Raw genomic sequence first — 20,496 nt, 5'->3', positions numbered from 1 at the left:
AAGAGCAAGGTGTTGGTCCCTGAGTAAAATCCAGATTGCTTTATATGGCACCACAGTTACACAAAGGGGAATTCCATGTTGGCCATCCAGTGATCTGCCCTTCCTCTGTGCTTTGCAACATCTGCTGGCCACAATTCTCAGGACATCCAATCTGGTTTGCATAATCCTGGCTTGATTTACCCTGAGGCTAGGCTTAACTTGGACTCCTCCTAAATTTCTGACCTTCCAAGTCTTCGTTCCAAAATATTCTTAAAGATCACAAGGCCAAAGTCAGAAGGGTTGTTTTGACGAATTCCCTGCCTGTAGACCCATCTCCTGGACTCCTACCCAGGCACTGTGTATATGTGGAACAAGTGAAATCGGATGCAGTGAAACCACCAAGGGAACTCTGTCCAGGTCACTGAACAAGATTATTTGGGAAACACTACAAATGTAAAACTTAAAATAGTTTCACTTAAAATTAAAGTGAAACTATTTTACACACTAGATAAGAAGAAATGAAACTCCCATTATCAGCCTTTTAAAGGGTTTTTTTTTAAGATTTTTATTATCTATTTAACTCTGTGTCTCTGTGTGTGTGTGTGTGTGTGTGTGTGTGTGTGTGTGTGTGTGTGTGTGTGTGTGTGTGTTTTATACATGCCTGTGAGTGCTGATTCCCAAGTGGATAAGGATGCTCACATAGACCAAAAAAGTTCATCAGATTCCCCTAGGGTGGGAGTTGCAGCCAGTTGTGGTTGGGAGTTGGGAAACAAACTCCAGTCCTCAGAAAGAACAGCACACACTCTTTGGGGCTGAGCCATCTCCCTAGATCCCCTCCAAAACAAACAAACAAACAACAACAAAAAAAAAACCTACTAATAGCAAATAGGATCAAGATCTTTAAAAGACTTTTTATCAGGTCTGAACAATCCCACTCTCTCTCCTTGTATCACACACTCGTTCCCCATGTGGACTCTATTGCCAAGAAATCCGGCTGATCCCTGAGTCCGGAACCTGGGTTCCTCAGCCTTATCCTGACAGTCCCAGTGCCACACAGGGCTCACAGACTATTCCCTAAAATTTCAGAAAGGCATGGGGAAACTATATCAAGACAGGTGCCATTTTCATTGGGCATGAGTGGATTCTTCATAAGATCTTATACACTATCCATAAGACTCTAAAATCTACTCGTGCAGACATATGAGCACAGACGCACACACAATTCTTTTCTTCTCAGACTCTTCTGCAGGTAAAATGGCATAATTTACCAGACAGAGCTTCCCAGAGCATTAGGATGTCCTGCATCAATGGCCACTAGACTTGGACTTCACCACGTCTTGGCTCCTTGGCATCCTGCAGTGAAGGATGGTGTCGGAGACAGAAGGCAATAAAAGGCCTGGTAATGTGTGAGTGCAATACCAGCCATAGACTGCAGGCCACTCAAGCTGGGTGTGAAGGCATGTCTGTCGTCCTAGCGCTCTGCAGGTTAAGACAGGAAGATGGTGTGTCCCAGGCTATCCTCAGCTACACAGGCAAACAAACAACAAATCCTTTCTTTTAGCCACGTGTAATAATGTGACTTCATTGGCAGCTGACTAGAAATAGGGGATATTTTGGAACAAGGGCACTAGGGGAGACATTGTTCCTCCGCACCCCCCCCTCCACCCACAGCCTCTGTCTGATCTCCACAGTGGAGAATTTTTTTAAAATTCAACTTCCCTAGGTTCTAGACTGACTCAGGCCACTTATTCCCAAGGAATGCACAAATAGATATGTGTAACAGTCATGTCTTCTTTAATTCACAGCACCAAACAGCACCCAGGCTGGCACTGTGCCCATTTCTCCCCAGGCTCTGCTCTCACTTCCCCCTCATGGGCACTTCCCTTGTCCTGAAACCCAAGCTCAAACCTCCTGCCATGCAATTCTTGGCATTTATGTCTCAGAAGTAGCTGTGGGTTTCGGGCTTTTCCCAGCGTATGCCAAATGCCTTTCAGCTGAGTAGATGTCCTCCCAGACTTGAGATAAAGCAGTTCTCTGCTTGGTCCTTAATTGGCTAAATATGTACTTGCATCAAGGAACTCACCTGAGGTTTTTGAGGACCATTTAAAATCTGAAATGCTGAGGAAGAGAGTGAGCAACAATTTGAAGTCAATGGGGAAAGAAAGGATCATCTACTCAACAAATGGCTGAAGATAACTGGCTATGCATTTCAGAACAAATAAAGAATTCAGATCCCGACCTTAGCCCCAGTGAGTGGAATATGTATTAACAAGAAATATATATAGCTTTCATACATCTCTCTTCTTCCTGTCATTGTGGGAGTGTGGAGTGTACACATACATAGCATGTCAATACATATAGCATATCCACAACCATGTTATATTATACTAATAGCATTTGCTCAGACATTATTAAGATATCAATATATCAAGATGATGTACAAATTTTATTAATATAAATTATATACTATGATTAGACACATGCTAATATTTTTTGTGTTTTATGAAGTAGTTTGATGTACATCTAGAAGAAGTAATTGTAAAAAGATGTAAGAGGCACTACCTCTCCCGGAGTTGCACCTCCACCCCTCTGCCTCCTGAGGTTCCATCCTCTAGCCCTGGGTCAGGCTCACTGAGCTATCCAATGCCAGTTCCAAGGACAGCAGCTACCTTCTGTAGGCCAGACTGTGCTGGGGGTTAGACACACAAGGAAAAACACAACCTGCTCAGGAAGACAAAGACAGCAAAAGGGGTGGGGTGTGCTGTCACAGTGAAATAAGTACTAGATGCAGTCAGGAGGAAGGGTAGTGAGGGTCCATGCCGTCTGGGTCAAGGAGGAACTCAAGCCTCATCTGGGATTCGGATCCCCTGGCTTACCTGGTTGACAGCACTGTGTTTACACCTAAAACATGCAGCGCAGAGAGAGGGTTGCTTCTGCAAGCAGAAACACACATCCCAGAACATCCAAGAGTTAAAAGGGAAGGAGAAAGTGAAAGGAATGGAGCCCCGCCTCACCCCTTGCTCTGTGCCTGTGGTTGGTAGAACTCAGCCTGGAATAAATAGGAGCAGCAGTTCTTGTGTCAACGCCATTCCAACTTCTAGAAGGTTCTTCTTCCCTTCACAGTAAGTTTATGCACAGACTCGCCCCAGAGTGTTGAGAGGAGAGGTCAAAGCCCTTGTTCCTGATCAACCAGTCACCACATCAGGTAAGACTGGCTAGGCTCAGGTGCCTGGCCCACTAGCTAGTAGCGTCACCACCTCTGTCCTTGAGCAATAACAGGTGGTAGGATAGTTTACACACGTCTCCAAGCCTGGGACACTGCAAAACAGGACCATATAAGGACTACCTGACAGCCCCAGCAAGCTTCCCAGAAGTCTGAGCTCCTTCTCCTAACTTCCCATGCTGGCATCTGGGAATCTCAGTGAAGCAAGGGCCAGAAGAGGCCTCGGCACTCCACTCTACCATCCATCCCACAGCGCACATGCCTCTTCAAGGAATAGTCTTGAAAAGAAGATGGAAGAAGTAGGCGAGAGCGAGTTCTAAGGACAATCTGCACACGCATGCTCCCTTCAGATAACTGCGTGCTAAGGTGAATTCCTGGTCAGCAAGAAATATCGGCTCATCAACCCAGGTTGAGTGGGGGAACCAATTATTTCTCAATCCTAATATGTTCTGGAATAGCCCATTTATCCACGTCATTGTGACCTAAAAAGTTCGTGAATGGAACTCACAATTATAGGCCTCTGTACATAGAACAGCTGTCTGCCCCCCAGGAAATATGACTTTTTGTATTGAGAAGCTAAAAAAAAAAAAAGGAAAAACTTTTTTAAAAGAGAGGTAGCCCATACTAAATATAGCTATGCAGAAGTTCGTTTACCAGTTCATTTCGCTTACAATGCAAAAGAAAAAAAGAAAAAAATTAAGAGGGAGGAGGAGCTTGAATAATCTTTGCCAGGAAGTATGTAAATGGAGAGCCCTCATTCAGCCTTCAGTATAAAAGGGGGACACTGGAAGGGAGGTCTACACTTGAGGGGCTTGCTCTTGCAGTACCAAAGCCACAAGGAAGCCTTGCAGAAAACAGAGCTCCACCATGCCCGTCTCAGCACTGCTCTGTTGCCTGCTCTTACTGGCTGGAGTGGGGCCCAGCAGAGGCCAGTATACCCAGCAAGAGAATAACTGCACCCACTTCCCAGTCAGCCAGACCCACATGCTCCGAGAGCTGAGAACTGCCTTCAGCCAGGTGAAGACTTTCTTTGTGAGTATGAAGCCTGCCTATCCTTCCTTGCTGGGGTGGCTGGAAGTACACATTCTGATGGAACTGTAGCAGTGGCCCTCCTCCTCATCTTCCTGCTCCCACCCCTTGCTCCTGCTCTATTCCCAGCACTATCCCCCTTTAACTTATATCCAGAGCATCCTAGGCTAAGTCATGGGTTATGGGTTACATGAAACCCAGGCACAGGAAAAGCCACCTAAACGGTGACTGCGTTGTCTCTCCTGCGCTCAAGAGCTTTCCGTGAAGTTTCCAATGAAGCTGCATATTTGATGTCTGGGACAGAAGTCTGAGGTAGAAGGCACATGCTGCCTCTGCTTAGTCTCTGGTTCCAGGGCAGCACCAGGCATGGAGAGCTTGCATTACAAGAGGAGTCCCTTTCCAGAGAAAGCAGAGAGCCATGCAACTAAGACACTCTCCATAAGGGACTCCAGAAGGAGGGGTTGACACAGGTGCCCCTGAGATCTCATGTAGCTCATCTGAAAGAAGACCAGGCCTGAGGCAAGCTGCTCCCTGTGTGTTCAAGCCAGGCAGAAGAGGCTTCTATCAAACAGTGTGATGCTAAGAGGAAGGGCTTTGATTTCACTCCAGGCTCTAGCGCCATCAAATCCTGTTTGTAAAACTCTCCCTTCAATATTTGCCAGGGCTACATTGATTACTAATTCAAAACCCTATAAATGAGGAGGTATTCAGAAGATATGTATGCCAGGTATGCGTCCCAGCCCTTGCATTCATGCTCCTTTTGTTCTTGCAGCAAAAGAAGGACCAGCTGGACAACATACTACTCACTGACTCCTTAGTGCAGGACTTTGAGGTACGCATCGCATGGGTGCTGGGGAGTGATCCGGTGGTTAGGGGAGGGAGGCACTGCTTGTGACAGCGGGAGCTTTCAAAAGGAGAAGTGGGAAGACCTTAACTCAGCATATGGGCAGCAACCAAGGGTTATGAAGAGCTCATTCTGTGGTAAAGGGATAGAATGCAACTAGAGAGAAAGAGAGGGTTCCTAGGGACAACAAACCAGTCCATCAAATTTAGTTGCAACACACCATCCTTCCAGTAAGCCCCAATCTTTTATTTCTGCCTCTAGGGTTACTTGGGTTGCCAAACCTTATCAGAAATGATCCAGTTTTACCTGGTAGAAGTGATGCCCCAGGCAGAGAACCATGGCCCAGAAATCAAGGAGCATTTGAACTCTCTGGGAGAGAAGCTGAAGACCCTCAGGAGGCAGCTGCAGCGCTGTGTGAGTAGCAGACCACTTCTTTCCCTTGGAGCCACCCAACAAATTCCATTTTCTACAGCCCAACCAGGCCACATACATCCAGAGACACACAGACTAGACTGGGGACTAGGTAAATCTACACCAGCGCCTCCAGTCAGATCTCTGGCTCATCTGTCTCTGGGCGAGAGTGGGGGTGGCTTTGAGACACTTACACGTGAAGATTTGCGCATAGTCTTCCTGTTATTTGTGAGTCATTGTGGGTTATTAGCTACTCCCCTCTCTTCTTGGGAAGGCCAGGGCTTCAGTTACAGCTCCCTCAAGTCTCTTTGGACCTGGGCCCCAGGCTGCCAGCTGAGACTCCCAAGCAGAAGAAGAAATTCACCTCTTTGTCTCATCTTTTGGGAAGTAAATTCAGTGACACATAACTGGGTTGATAGGATTCTCCCTGGCATTTCAGAAGGGCCAGAAGACTACTGTCCCTAAACCAGGATCTATGAATAATATGCCCAGAGCATCTATTTCTCTGACTGCAGTGATGCTTTTGCTTTCTTCTCTCACTGATACTGGGAAATCAGTAGGTGTCTATTTGTGCACAAGTTCTAAGCCAACGATTTGGCCCCAGTAGATGAGACTTTATCTCCACTCTCAGACACCTAGACATAGTTCATGGCAGTTGAGATTGGAGATAGACAAGATGAGACATGCAAAACACAATAGAGAGACAAAGCCTAAGACCTGAGTTCACACCTACAGCTTACAAACATCTTAGTAATTCCAAAGACATACATTGCATCTTCCTGGACTATTCTCCTCTGCCCCTGGTGTAATAGATAAGGACCAAGCAGGGCTCATTTCTCCCTGGGAGCTAAGAGGTGGGCATTGAAGATGAATCCAGCCCCTTCATCATGCAATGAGGTTGTTCCCCCAAGTGGCATGGACACAGGATTGGAGCTAGAGTTATTAACACTTCCTTTTCTTCTACAGCATCGATTCCTCCCCTGTGAAAATAAAAGCAAGGCTGTGGAAAAGGTGAAGAGTGATTTTAATAAGGTAAGCTTGGGTAGTAGCAAGGAGGGTGGGCGTAATGCAACCCCTGTCTGCTCACCGAAGGCAGAAGGAGGGGCTGTTTTGCACCTGGAGTGTGGGAACCTGGCAAATCGTGTCACCTCCTCTGCCAGTTAGGAGCAGCCACCTCAGTCACATTTGTTTTCTGCAAAGCGTCTCTGAGGGTTTCTAAATGACTGCCTCACCTTTGCAGGCTTTCAGCTTAGACTGACCAGACAACCTATGAGCGCAGAGCACTAGGTGCTGGGGAGAGTGACAAAGGAAACAGAAAGTACAGAAAGTACCTTGTTGGGAAATGGGCTGAACCCACAAGTGCAGAAAGCAGACATGAATTGATGCATACAGGCACATCTTGGGGCTCAGCCTGGATGCCCCCAAAATCAGAATGAGCAGGAAGCAGAATTCTTATTTGTCCCGGTGCACTTTCCACCTGGCAAACAAAATGAGGTTTCACACTGCCAACTGCCTGTGAACCCATTAAACCCTAGTTCCCAGAAGCCATTCGGCCTACGTCATCTTCGTCATCTTCGTGGGCTAGGCAGAGATACCTGGCGGGGTTCCAACATCAGTAGGCATGAATCCCTTGAAGAGCGGGGCAGGGACTGCCTAAACACCCAAAACATAAAAAAACATTTGTCTTTCTCTATCATTGTGCTGCTCTCAAACTTTTTCCTCTAACAACTTCACATAACATTCTGCATAAGCATTATGTGAGCCCGGGCCTCAAAAATGTTGAAAAGGCACCATTCTGAAGTCAGTACTTTGAGAATGAGTTTCCCTTGCTGGCTACTGGCAGAGCTTAAAGCTGGGAGATGATGCAGGTGAAGGCACAGCTCCTTCCCAAGGCCGTGGGATAAATCCTCGTGTTCCCAAGGTTCATCAGTTCCCAACACACACACACACACAAAAAAAACAGAGAGCCTTCTGCATTTAAGGTCCTGCCCAGCCAAGTCCAGGGATCTCCTCAACCTCCAACAGGTCTTAACCAGGTGTTTTTCTCCCTGCACAGCTCCAAGAGAAAGGCGTCTACAAGGCCATGAATGAATTTGATATCTTCATCAACTGCATAGAAACATACATGACCATCAAAATGAAAAGCTAAAACACCCAGAGTGTGTGTTGAGTCTCCGGACGCCAGGGCTTCAACAGAGCTCTTTAATCTTACCTGGGGGGTCTTAGCTGGCAGAAGCAACTCCTTGGGAAACCTCATTGTACCTCTCTCCAAAGTATTTATTACCTCTGATACCTCAGTTCCCACCCTATTTATTCAATGAGCTTCTCTGTGAACTATTTAGAAAGAAGCCCAATATTATAACTTCACAATATTTATTATCTTTACCTATGTTTAAGCTGTTTCCACACGGGACACGTGGTAGTATTTGAGTGTTCTAAGGTAAATTATGTTATATAATGGGGGGGGTCTTCTTTGGGAAGCCAGCTGAAGCTTCCATTCTAAGGCTGGCCACACTTCATAGCTACAGACATGTTTACTGTGATGCCCTCTAGTTTCTTCCATCCCTGAGTTCAGGACTCCTGAAGTAGGGCTTAGGAAAGGAAACCAGGGATCCCTTTTGATGTCTGTCCTTCCAACAGCTCAGAGGGATTCCGCTGACTTCATTCTCTAACCATTTCATTCTTGAAAGCTGTGGCCAGTTTATTTATAACCACCTAAAATTAGTTCTAATAGAACTCATTCTTAACTAGAAGTAATTCAATTCCTCTGGGAATGGTGTACTGTTTGTCTGTTTTTGTAGCAGATTCTAATTTTAAATAAATGGATCTTATTCAAATGACATTGTGCTGTCCATTGAGTCCTGTCTGATTGAAAAATGTTCCTCAAAGCTCCGGAAGGTCAAAGGGGTGAATGAATCTTGTATTCCAAAGAAAGGATGCCAACAACCTCTCCAGGAAGGGGTGGAGCACAGATCTCATCAGAGGAAAATCTTGCTTCACTTTCAAAGCATCAGCATAAACCACTGAGATCTTCAATCTCAGTCCTTTAAGACACACCATGAAACCCTTAAAGGCCATGCTAGTGTCCAAAGCTGGAAAACGTGACTCTGGACACACAGCTAATGCTAAGCAAGGGGAGCATAATGTGTCTATCCCTTTAAGCTGCAGAGATCCCAGGGTAAGTTTAGATCTGTCGGGGTGCACTCTGGGGACTAACAGAAAGTCATAACTAGCTCCTGGAACTGGAAGATAATCTCACTCCACAACTTTGGTTACTACTAGCAACCACAATTAAAAACTGCTGTCAACCCTACCTCCCACAGTCTGATGAGCTAAACCCAGGGCCTTTCACATGTTAAGCAAGCATCTGCTGCTGAACTCAATCTCCAGCCCTTGATGCTTTGAGACAAGGTCTCAGCTAAAATTCAGGATGGCTTTGAACTCTGCTCCTCCTGCCTCAGCTGTCCAAGTCCTGGGATTCTTCTTTGGGTTTAGGTCAGAGGCAAGAGAGTTGAACCAAAAGAATAGAATATGGGTAAATTGACCTACTTTGGGATAGGTTCCCAAAGGATTCAACCAGTCACTCTTTCTTCTCCCTCCCTGAGCCACTGGAGAGGTATTAGATTAACTTCTGAGGGTTGGGGAGGATTGTGGCAAGGGAAGCCCTACTGGAGGTCTCGTGACTTGGAGGATAAGGGGAAATAATGGGCTGAGTAACCCTGACACCACACACACACACACACACACACACACACACACACACACACACACACACACACACGTGCTAGCCAGGCAGCCCTGGGACGGGGCGGGTGGGATCTGATAATCTGTGGTCATTTTTTCAGTAAGCCTTGACTCACTTCGGTTAAAGTAACCATCGGAAGGAAGTGGGAAGGATCAAAGCTGAATTTCTGAGATGAAAGGTTCGGGTTAAGAATGGGGAGCTAGGGGCAGTGGGGATGGCTCAGTGGTTAAAGTGTTTGCTGAGCAAGGGTGAGAACAGGAGTTCAGAGCCTTCGAACCCAAGCAAATGCCAGTGAGCATGGTGGCCTGGGTAGGCAGAGACAGGGGATCCCCAGATCGAGGTGGCCAGCAAGACTGGCTGTTTTAGAGAGCTCTGGGTTTGAGACACTGCCTCAGTGAAAAGGTGGAAGAGAAGTTGAGGGTGATCCCTGACATCAGTGTCAGGCCTGCACACGCATGCCCACACGTGTTCATACAAAGAATGCATGCACACACACAACTCTAAATGGAAGGGACAAAGAAGCATGGGGGCTTCCAGAAGAGGAGCAGAGAGGTAACCGAAGCTGTCATCCTGATCTAGAGAAGTTCTGAGCCCCAAGCCAGAAAGATTCAAGCAGCTAGGGCTCAGTGGCAGCCCTCCCATGCTAACTAGTAGGAGGTGGTATCTCATTCAAGAGATTGGACAGTTGAAACAGAAACATATCTGAAAAATCAGCGTAGCTGATCTCAACAGTAGCTGCAATTTTACTAGCACATCTTATGGGTGTGTCAGTACCAGTAGCATAAGTTTACCAGGCATGGGATATGCTTTTAGTATTGCTACTTCCTATAGACCCAGAAATGGAGTGCTTTTTCACTATTCAGTTTGCTATGCTACCATTCAATAACTCAATAATATTCTAATGACCATGTTGGAAGTTCAAGCTTTTTGTTTTGTTTTGTTTTTTGTTTTTGTTTTTGTTTTGTTTTTTTTGTTTTTTTTTTTTTTTGAGACAGGGTTTCTCTGTGGCTTTGGAGGCTGTCCTGGAGCTAGCCTTTGTAGACCAGGCTGGTCTCGAACTCACAGAGATCCTCTGCCTCTGCCTCCCAAGTGCTGTGATTAAAGGCGTGTGCCACCAACGCCCAGCCAAGCTTTTTTTTTAATTACTTTATTCATCCAGCATTCTCAACTATGTGTTGATTACAAATAAATCTTTTTTAATAATTTATTTTTATTTCAAGTTCCCTTCTGTTTGTTTTCCCTGCATGTATGTGTGAAGGTGTCAGATCACCTGAAACTGGACTTACAGACAGGTGTGAACTGCCATGTGGGTGCTGGGAATTGAACCCAGGTCCTCCGGAAGAGCAGCCAGTGCTCTTAACCACTAAAACATCTCTCCAGCCCCCCATCATAAACACCTAGCTTCTGTGCTTGCTGATTAAACTCTGTATGTATCTATCCCTATGGTTTTATACCTAATATTTACATTAATAATTGGACATTAATTGAAGCCATTTGTTAGCTACACACTTGGTATGTATTAACTCATTAGTTATTAAGTAATGCTATGAGATATTATTAAATTAATATCTCAAGTTATCTTTTTTTTTCCTTTGAAACATAGCCTCACTATATATCCCTGACTGGCTTGCAACTCACTATGTAGACCAGGCTAGCCTCGAACTCAGAGATCCACCTCTGTCTCCCAAGTGCTGAGATTAAAGGCATGTGCCATCACACCTAGGCAACATCTCAATTTCTTACACAAGAAAATGAAATTCAGAAAAGTTATATCATCTACCTTAGGTCATCCAACTACTAACAGCAGTTTGCGAACTTAATGATTATATCAAACTCCTATATATCATTTTCATACAACAGTTATTGAATAATTCTTTTTCCCCATATAGTCCTGCCTCCTTAAAACACATAGATATTTGCCAAACTAGTAGTGTACACCTATAATCCTAGGATTTGAGAAACTGAAATGGGGAAATTGTGAATTTGAAGCTAGCCTGGGATACACTGCAAGTGCCTGCCTTGAAAACAACAATAAAATAGCATACGCTTATACTCACACATGCTCAAGAGGCTGAAGAAGGAGGGTCACTGAGTCTAGGCATTCAAGGCCACCCTGAATAACACAGAGTGACTTTATAAAAAAATAATAATATACAATTTAGTATTATGTATCACCATTTTTATTTGTCTTGAGATATTTTATATTTGTCTCCTAATTACTTGTTGACTATCGGGTTCTTCAGGAGCATAAGAAATGCCTAATATAGCCCATCACATGGCTGAGTCTCCACAGCACAGGATATAGCTCCCTGAGAGCCAGTGATGTGAAGAGAACTAAGAAGAAGGTAGATACAGCATCTTTTCTGGCCCCATCTGGGAACTCCCATGCCCCTGGTTCTGCCACCTTACACCCTTTAGAAAGGGGTACATATAGGCCAAATACAAGCGAGGGGGAGTTAGGTTTCAACTTTTGAAGGAAGCATGTCAAATGATCTGTACACATATTTTAAAACTTCTACATCCTTCAAAGTGTTAAGAGATAGTAGCTCTGTGCTCTTGGCTGGTGGGTGGAGGGAATTGCTGGCTGGGAACCAGCTGCATAGCTGGGCCATCAACATGGACATTGCCGTCCTTAGGTCTCCCTCCTGTAGACTTAGCCCAACATATTTACTTCTCTTAGCCTCAATTTCTCTTTTTGCAAAACTGGCAAAAATTTCTTCCTGGAGGTTAGGGATTGATTGTTTGTGTCCCTCTTCTCCCTAGCCCTCCCCCCAACCAAGTTAATATTGGAAGCTTGACTCCCAAAGTGATGACATTTGAAGACAAGGCTTTTGGGAGATGGCCAAGATTAGACAATTAGATGGGTGACAACAGTAGAGACTTCATGGTGGACTTAGTGCTAACCCTGAAAAGTTGGTTCTATTTCCTTATCACATTTTAGAACTGATCAAAGAAGAGGTTTTATGAATGCACATTTAAGATAGGATCTCTCTTGAAATAAGAGAAGGGGCCTCAGGATGAAACTGCCTTGCTGGCACCTTGATCTTGAACTTCTCAGCCTCCAGAACTTTAAGAAGTTAAGTTCCTACTAGTTAAGCCAGGCCACATTTCTATGGCGGCTCAAGCCTACTAACACACAGTTTGGCATGAAGGATCTAAGGTGTGAAATGCCTGAGGTATATGTGTTTTGAAGAGGTGGCATACAAATTGATGTACGGGTGAGAGTTTGGAAAGAGAGCTAAAAGCCTTTATTCTCTTACAGCAGCTATCTCATCTCCCAAATCTACTTGGTTCTCATGTACCAGATCTAGGGTGACAGTAGATAGTGAGAATCTGTACTCATCTGTGGTCCTGGCTGCTAAGATGAAGAGGGTGGGACCAGTGAGAGAAGTTCCTGGAATCTAGATGGCAAAGTGTTTGCTCTGCATAGATCCTGGCAGACATTAGGCAAACAGGCTCCTCCATTCTGGGGATGATGCATATTTTTAAAGGGTGGGATGACTGCATCCAATGAAAAGCAAGAGGTAAGCTCTAGTTCGATGGCCGAAACCTTCCACTCTGTGCTATGTTCCTCGCTCAAACTTAAGTTTGAATTTAATTGTGATAAAATTTAGTGAAAATATAAGTGGAAACTGGGTCATGAGAACATAAAGCCAGAATGAGAGGATGACCTTTGACCTTCTTTTGTGAGCTACAGAACTGTCTCTAAAATGAGCCAGTCAACTTTATGTCTCTAAGGGTTTCATTATTCAATGCTCCCAAGATGCTCAGGTGGTGACTTTGAGATTTACTTAGCCTATCCAGAATTAGAATTTCTCAATAGTAAAACATAGAACAAGGTCTGAATTGATAGTTTTTATTCTGGGTCCGTAAATAGGGACACTTGAGGGGTGGGCATGGGTGTACCAAGAAAATTTCCAAACTTGAAACACCAGCAACCTCTCCATAAGCCTGCACAGGCGCGCACTCAGAAGCATCCCTCCCTGTGTGGCAGGAGTCCAAGCTGCTCCGTAGAGAAGGACCTAGTTGCTTCACGCTGATCAAAGTCCACTTGCCAGTCCTCTCTCACGGCTTTGACTAGCAATTAGAAAATGGCATTAACTTTTTTTAAAGTTGTTAAGTAGATAAAACAGTTTTAAATGGCATGTTCCTGGCAGGGAAGGAGTAACTGCGATCCTCTGCAGTGCCGAGTCTCACAGCCACCCAGGTACTCTGAGTTCTGCTCAAGCCTCGTTCCCAAGACTCTAGCTTCTGAGCTCTTCATTCAGCCAAGCCCCTTCCCACCTTGTCCTCCTCCAGGACACATTCCTACATAGGCAGCTTCCAGTCAGCAGGACCTCCCCTCTCCCAGCAGCCTTGGGCAACCACCCAGACTTGAACTCGCAGAAGCTTCATTGGCCCCAGCAGGGGAAGAAATGGACAGGGAGAAAAAAAATGAAGAAAATAACACAGCTTTACCTCTTGCTCCACAGCCTGGCTTCTGCGGTCCGCTGGCCTCAGCTCTCAGCACTCAGCTGCCTCTTACCTACCACAGGCATGACATGGAGGTGTCATCTACCTCAGTATTCTCCTAAATCCAAAACGACCATTTTTTCAAGGTGTTGTTACAAGAAATAAATGCATGGGTGAACGTAAAGCTCCTGGCATACATCAAGGAATTCATAAAATGAAATAATAAAACCAAAAATGCCTATCCCTTATGCATTTTGGAAAATGGTTGGGGGAAATCAGATGGAAAGACAGGTACTGACATTCTGAAAAAATAGTTGGGCACATCTTGCATTTCTGTCAAAAGTTAGACCTCTGCCTCCCTGGCTACCATTCTTGGACGGAAAGCACAACAGGCTCAGCCTTGCACCTGGGATGGAAAAGGGGAAACTGAATTTTTGAGTTGTCTACTTTCAGTTTCCTTAAATCAATCCCAGAGATGGTTTGGGCTTGATGACGTGAAAGAACCATGTATGAATTATAGCATGAGAGGGTCATAAATCCAGGGAACTGGTTAACATACTTGCCAAATTGCCATAGGAAGCAATAAAAGTTACCCAACAATCAAAAATGCAGGTTAGACTAACCATGTGTCCAGTTTTATTTGATTTCAATCCTGGGCTTTGTCGTGTATGCTCAACCTCCATCACTACTGTCTATCTGCTAGCACTTTGAAATACTAGAACTCAGCCCCACAACTGTGGTTTTCCCCTTACCACTATTAGAGATTTTTGCAAGGTCATACATACAGTCACAGCATGACATGGTCCAGTTTGCCCAGTACACCTCCCAGAATCGCATGGCTGATTATAATTTTCCTGGGTTACTTAAAACAGAAAGATGTCACTTCCCCAACATGACCCTACCAAATCCCCTCCACCAAGGCAGCATTAGTAACCCTGACTAGTACTCAGCACTAACAGCTAATCTAACCCTATCTGCCATAATAATCTCTACCCTCATATATACCACTGATGAACCCCAAACCAGAACAAAGGAGGGCTAGCCTCTCCCTGACATTCTCTTCAGATTAAAAAATTTACCAGATATGTGTTGATTCAGAACAAACTGTGCTCTGGGAACTTGGTCGGGGTGGTTGCGTAAGGTCTGCAAACAAAGCAGACCTAGCACCTGTCCTCATGGACTCAACTGCTGCTCCAAAGCTGAGCTTGTTGTAATTACTTTTCATACACACATAGATTTGAGACAGCGTCGTTGTTGCAGTTAAACTACTAGGCTCAAGCAACCCTACTTCAACCGTTACCCCCATAAAATTGTGGTGACTTCTATTATTTATTCATTTTTGGTCTTTGAGACAGGATCTCATTGGGTAGTCCACACTGGCCTCCAGCTCTTGGATTGCTTGCCTCTGCTTCCCAGATGCCAGACGTCTAGGCTTGTGCCACCATTACTATGATGGTACATGGTAATGAGAAGTGGGGGATTTAACCATGCAATCAAGCTAGGTTGGTTTTCCGGGCTTTGATGAGAAGATGGCATTCAGCTGGATGAAGAATGAGGGATAAATGAAGATGTTCCACAGATAAGCAAGCATAAGACACCTTGGCAGTACGATGAAGAGTATTCTCTTTGAAGTGACAAGGTCTGTATTGGTTCCCAACATAGGTGGACCCTCTGGCTTCTCCAGCTGTGTAGCAGAGAGCCTCAGTCAGAAAGTGACACAAATAGCCTGAATAACTCAAAGACAAACCACAAACAATGAGGGATATTAAACATAAGAGGGAGATTGGTGATGAGCCTGGTCTGATCAATCAGGGATGGAAAGCTGTTTATAAAAACATTAAATTTCACTGGCAAAGGGAAGCCATCACAGCTGTTAAGTAGGGAAGAGAAAATAGTTCTCTGTGTGAGGCCATCCCAGGCCATTTGCTCCTAGTCTAAGTAAAGTCCAGGACTAAGGTGTTCATAGGAACTGACTGATTTTTTTTCATATTTAGCAATGTTGTGGTAAAAGTGGATGATAGCAAAGATGACTCACAGAATTCTAGCCTGAGCCACTGAGTAGAGGCAGGTTTAAGAGCACGATACACATATTTACATTGGCAGCTGCTTTGGGGCCAGGCCAGAAGTGCCAATAAAAGGTCATGAGGGAGATGGGAAAACTGATGAGGTTGAGTTCCTTGGAAAGTAGGAGCACATGGAAGGGATGCAGGAAGAAGGAAGAATTGAAGGAGATGTCACTGAGCAACTACCCAAGGAATGCAGGGGAGATAGGAACAAAAGGGAGTTGGGTGGTTTGAAGAACTATTGGCAGAAGTTGAAGTTGTTTTCATCATATTCCCATTAAAGCAGTGATTTGGGGAAGGGATAATGCAAGGAAATTTGAGAAGAGATAAAACTTTGAAGTGAGGTTAGCAAAGACATGGAAAGCAAGCAAGCCCAGAGAAATGTGGTAGATTTCCATACAATGGTGTGCTCATGTGCTGGCCAGTTTCTGTCAACATCTAGAACCATCTGAGAGGTTCAAACCATTAAGCAGTGTTCCTCCATAGTTTTCTGCTTCAGCTCTTACCTCCAGGTTATGCCTTGAGTTCTTGCCCCACCTTCCCTCCATGTGACCTCAGAGTTCACAGATAAACCCTTTCCTCCCCAAGTTATGTTTTATCACAGCAATAGAAACCCTAACTAAGTCACTCTGGTAGAAGTAGGCAGTTGTAGGCTGAAGTAGTCTATAGATTGTATCGGCTTTCTTGGGATTCTTGTCATAGCCTTGTATGATGAACACACAAAAGGCAGGCTCATTGTGCTCCATGAGTGTAACCGAAGAACAACAAAGGGAAAGTTGAGAGTATGTAAGTTGAATACCAAGGCAAACAAAGACAGAAGAGAATTGATACAATGGGATAGTGTAGTTGAGCTCAACAAGAAACAGTTGTGAGGGAGAATCTTTTTATTTGTTGTTTGTTTTGTTTTGTTTTGTTTTTTCGAGACAGGGTTTCTCTGTAGCTTTGGAGCCTGTCCTGGCACTCACTCTGTAGACCAGGCTGGCCTTGAATTCACAGAGATCTGCTTGCCTCTGCCTCCCAAGTGCTGGGATCAAAGGCGTGTGCCACCGCCACCCAGCTCTTGAGTAAGAATCTTAATCACTGAGAAGAGGAGACTGTGGACAGATAACGCATGTATGAGTGTCTGAGGCGATTCTGGAAGTCCGGGCATCGTCACTACAGTAAGCAGCTGAGTAGAGAGGCAGAGGAGGTCACAGGAAATATGGAAGTCACGGAATTGAAAGGCACAGTTTGAATGAGTCATCTGCAAATCTGCCAGGCTCACAGCTGTAGAAGGAAGGTCGTAGGGTTCGGGAGAAGAAGGAAAGTGCTTAAATAGCTTGTGAATAAGAGTGAGAGGAAGAAGAACCTTGAGTATCCTGAGATGTCTGTAGATTTCACTTTCCACATATATAAGTTCTCAGAGTTGTGTATAATCAGCAAGTGGGCATTTCAGATCTCCTAAGTCCCAGAAAACAAATTTAGATTTCTTGTGAAGACTTCCTAGAAGAATTTCCTAATAAACAGGACCTATTTGGTCATATGTATTACCAGATTCAAATCACTTTTACACCATAAAAGTAACAAGTTTCTAAGCATTAACACTAGAGTCATTCAATTCAAGAAGCTTATATTTAGGACCAAAATGATTCATCATCCAATGGCACTTCCAATTGAGAGCCTGGAGTAAGACCCCAAGCACAGACCTTTCTGAACCCCTGACTCCAAGCCTCATCCAGCTGATGCGGCACCATTAAGGTCAGTCTTTTCCCTACAGTGGAGAGATGGGGGAAAATAAAACATAAGAAAGTATTTCCTCAAGTCTAATACAAATCTCTTGATGGACACAGAAGTCCGTCTGAAAACAGCAGGCAAAAATCTAACCTCTTGCTGTAATGTCTAGCTCCATATGACAACCAGTAACTTTCCCACCATTATCTCAGCTGAGATGCAGCCTAGAGAGGTGACCAAGCTCAGAAATTGTCTAAATCAGTGCTGCCAGGGGTGGGCCAGGACCACTGCTGATTCACAAAACATTGGTTGCAGGTCTGTGGCAGGGTGTTAGCATTTCATTGCTTTATAGAAACCTAGGAAACTGACATAAAGAAAGCAAGGCTTATTGGGGGTCACAATTTCAAAAGTTTTCATCCATGCTCACTGGGCTCCATTTATTCTGGGCCTGTGACAAGGCAGAGAATAGCATGTCAGGGAGCAAGTGGTGGAGCAGGTCTGCTCACTTTCTGACAGCCAGGAAGCAAAGAGAACTCACCTGTGTGATGGCCCCTCCTTCCAAACCCATTAGTCTAGAAGTCCATAGTGAATTAATATATTCTTGAGGTTAGAGCCCTAATAATCAATCCTACCAGACCCTGAAGTATTCCCTGTATACCGCTACCCTGGAGACCAACTCTTATTGTGCAAAGTCTGGAGGGACCATAATACAAGGTAAGTGTGGTAACCATGTAAAAGCTACTAGGGCACTTTTGTGGTTTTTTTAAATAATTATTTGAAAATGAAACCATGCTTTTTTGTTTTGTTTTGTTTTGTTTTGCTTCAAGACAGGGTTTCTCTGTGTAACAGCCCTGGCTGTCCTGGAACTCACTCTGTAGTCCAGGCTGGCCTCAAACTCATTGAGATCTGCCTTCCTCTGCTTCCCGAGCGCTGGGATTAAAGGTGTGCACCACCAAGGCCCTGCATACTTTGTATATCTAAATGGTATTTTCATCCCATTTTCCTATTACATCCTTTTATTTCATTTTATGAAAATGTTGATGCCTAATAGATTGAAAATTTTAAAGTTAAGTTCTTAACTAAAAACAGCTTGAGAAACACAGGACTAAAACATACCCTTTACCCTGTTCCAGGATTTACAGAAACTCTTTAAATGGACAAAAGAAAAAATGAGATGCAGATGTGCAAAATACATATCCACAAACCAATCCGATCCCGATAGAAATACCAATCCTTGACCTGAAGATCTGAGGGGATGTTTACATGTGCTACCATGCTGTGGGCCCAAAGTGAAGGCTGTTAGTTCTTGACCGTCATCTAGTTGACCTTACATCTCATTGCTCCAGCAAGACTCTCAGGCCTCACCAATGAACAGGTGGTCTACCACAGTCATCATGGACTCCCAACTTCAGCCAGCATGGCAATACAGTCACATCATCCCTACCTTGTCCTCTATCATACCGAAGAACCCACTAGGTTCTTGTCCTAACTAGGAAAGAATAAGGACACCATCAATGTCTACCATCCCCCATCTCTCATAATAAACAGCCTTAATTTTGTGCCTATATTAAGCACACATATGCTTCTGAGAGCCGGCCCCTCCTATGTTATAACGATTGAAATCTGAAGCACCCACAGTTCATGTGTTGAATGCTTGCTCCTCAGCTTTTGACATTTTGAATGCTGTGGGGGGTTTTCCAGTTAGGCCTGGCTGGTGAAGAAGGTCACTAGGGGTAGACCTTTAAAGATTTTTTTTTTTACCCAGCTGTCTCTGCTTCCCAGTTACTATGATTCAAAAAGCCTGTGTCACATGCTCCTACTGCCATGAGCTCCCCACCACGATGAGCAGCAATCTCTCTAACATCAGGAGCTGAATAAATCCCTTCTCCTCCAGGTTGCTTCTGTCATATGTGTCTGTCACAGCAAAGAGTAACAAATGCACATGACGATCGCATTTCTTCTGCTCGGTCACTAATCAGTGAAGGTGTTGTGCTATCACTTAGCCAGTGAGACGAAGCATGATCTGCTTTTCTCCGGGACTGAAAGCCTGCAAGAAAATATTAATTTCCTACTCTAGGACACTAGGCTGGAATGGTGGCACTGGCCTGGAATCCCAGCACTTGGGAGGTAGAAGCAACAAGATCAAGGTCATCCTCAGCTATGTAACAAGTCTGAGGCTAGTCTGCCTCAAAGAAACAAAATAAGACACCCAGGTAAGCAAGTTCTGGACTCCGGTTAAAAGAAGCAGGACTAGGGCTGCTGAGCCACTGTACCAGGCTACTCTACTAGCCGGTGGACCATCATTTGTGCGACACACCAAGATTCTCCCATGAATGAACTGGGTATCTGCCTCCCACCTCCAATGCCACTGCTGGTGCAGTAACTGAAGCCACAGCTGCCATAGCCACTCTGTAGATGATCTTGGTTATCCCTGTTAACAAACTGCTAGAAAGAGCACCACCAGTGCACTTCTACCATAAAAGGGTCCCCAGCAACCAGCAACACCAGCGCTGACACTACATAACTTCCAGCATTGCTACAGCAGCCATTCCTATGAGCAGGCCCATGCCCAACTCAGCCACCCCTCAGCATCAGCATCAGTTATGGTACAAGGACTCTCAGAGGAAAAAACTCAACTTGTGAAAATAAAACATGGAGAAGAGACTAGAGCAAGACAAGCATGAGCGCTCAAGAATGTAAAGCAAGGCCTTGGACCCCTACACACGACCATTGCCAATCGGAGCTACAAGGGAAGAGGGCACAACAATAAAATGCCAGCCCTTTGCTATACACAAGGGTCTTCCACAGGCCTTCAGAGTGGCCATCACAGTGGATGTGGAAAGTTTGATTCCCTAATTCAAAAGAGGCTAGAGGCTACAACGTTCACACTTGAGAACCACATAGTTGAGTTACAAAACCAAAATCTCAATGTCTTACACTACTTTACCACTTTGTGTTAGCTGCACTCATGGCTATTCTGGGGCACATGTGGCTACAAGTCACAGGTTGGACACTCCCACTTGCTAGGGAAGGCAGAGAG

At 44.7% G+C, this 20,496-nt stretch overlaps 2 protein-coding genes across 4 annotated transcripts in view; one reads left to right on the top strand and one right to left on the bottom strand.

Moving 5' to 3' along the window:
* Il19 (interleukin 19) overlaps positions 1-5,494 on the bottom strand; it is a 75,774-nt gene extending 70,280 nt beyond the window's left edge. The window contains exon 1 of the mRNA XM_027417710.2: positions 5,382-5,494. The gene's annotated coding sequence lies outside the window, so the exon portion shown is untranslated. The remainder of the gene's footprint in view (positions 1-5,381) is intronic.
* On the top strand, positions 2,989-8,504 carry Il10 (interleukin 10). Of its 3 annotated transcripts, XM_027417709.2 has the most exons (5): positions 3,775-4,234; positions 5,004-5,063; positions 5,337-5,489; positions 6,453-6,518; positions 7,543-8,504. In XM_027417709.2, exons 1-5 carry the CDS (start codon positions 4,070-4,072, stop codon positions 7,633-7,635), a joined length of 537 nt encoding a protein of 178 aa, XP_027273510.1. In that variant the 5' UTR covers positions 3,775-4,069; the 3' UTR covers positions 7,636-8,504. The 3 variants fall into 3 exon arrangements, with proteins under 3 accessions (XP_027273509.1, XP_027273508.1, XP_027273510.1); XM_027417708.2 differs by lacking the exons at positions 6,453-6,518; positions 7,543-8,504 and having other exon boundaries at positions 2,989-4,219; positions 5,337-6,446; XM_027417707.2 differs by lacking the exons at positions 6,453-6,518; positions 7,543-8,504 and having other exon boundaries at positions 3,012-4,234; positions 5,337-6,446.
* Positions 8,505-20,496: the final 11,992 nt, after the last annotated feature.

Source organism: Cricetulus griseus, chromosome 5, assembly GCF_003668045.3.
Source record: "Cricetulus griseus strain 17A/GY chromosome 5, alternate assembly CriGri-PICRH-1.0, whole genome shotgun sequence".
In the NCBI taxonomy this organism is placed as follows: Eukaryota; Metazoa; Chordata; class Mammalia; order Rodentia; family Cricetidae; genus Cricetulus; species Cricetulus griseus.
The sequence above is the reverse complement of the archived record's forward strand: the minus strand, read 5'-3'. Positions and strand labels throughout refer to the sequence as shown.

Excerpts from the sequence above, each read along its gene's own strand:
- Il10 (XM_027417707.2), top strand. The coding sequence starts at position 4,070 with ATGCCCGTCTCAGCACTGCTCTGTTGCCTGCTCTTACTGGCTGGAGTG. Across the intron at positions 4,235-5,003 it reads GCCAGGTGAAGACTTTCTTT|CAAAAGAAGGACCAGCTGGA; the intron begins GTGAGTATGAAG and ends TTGTTCTTGCAG. Across the intron at positions 5,064-5,336 it reads CCTTAGTGCAGGACTTTGAG|GGTTACTTGGGTTGCCAAAC; the intron begins GTACGCATCGCA and ends TTCTGCCTCTAG.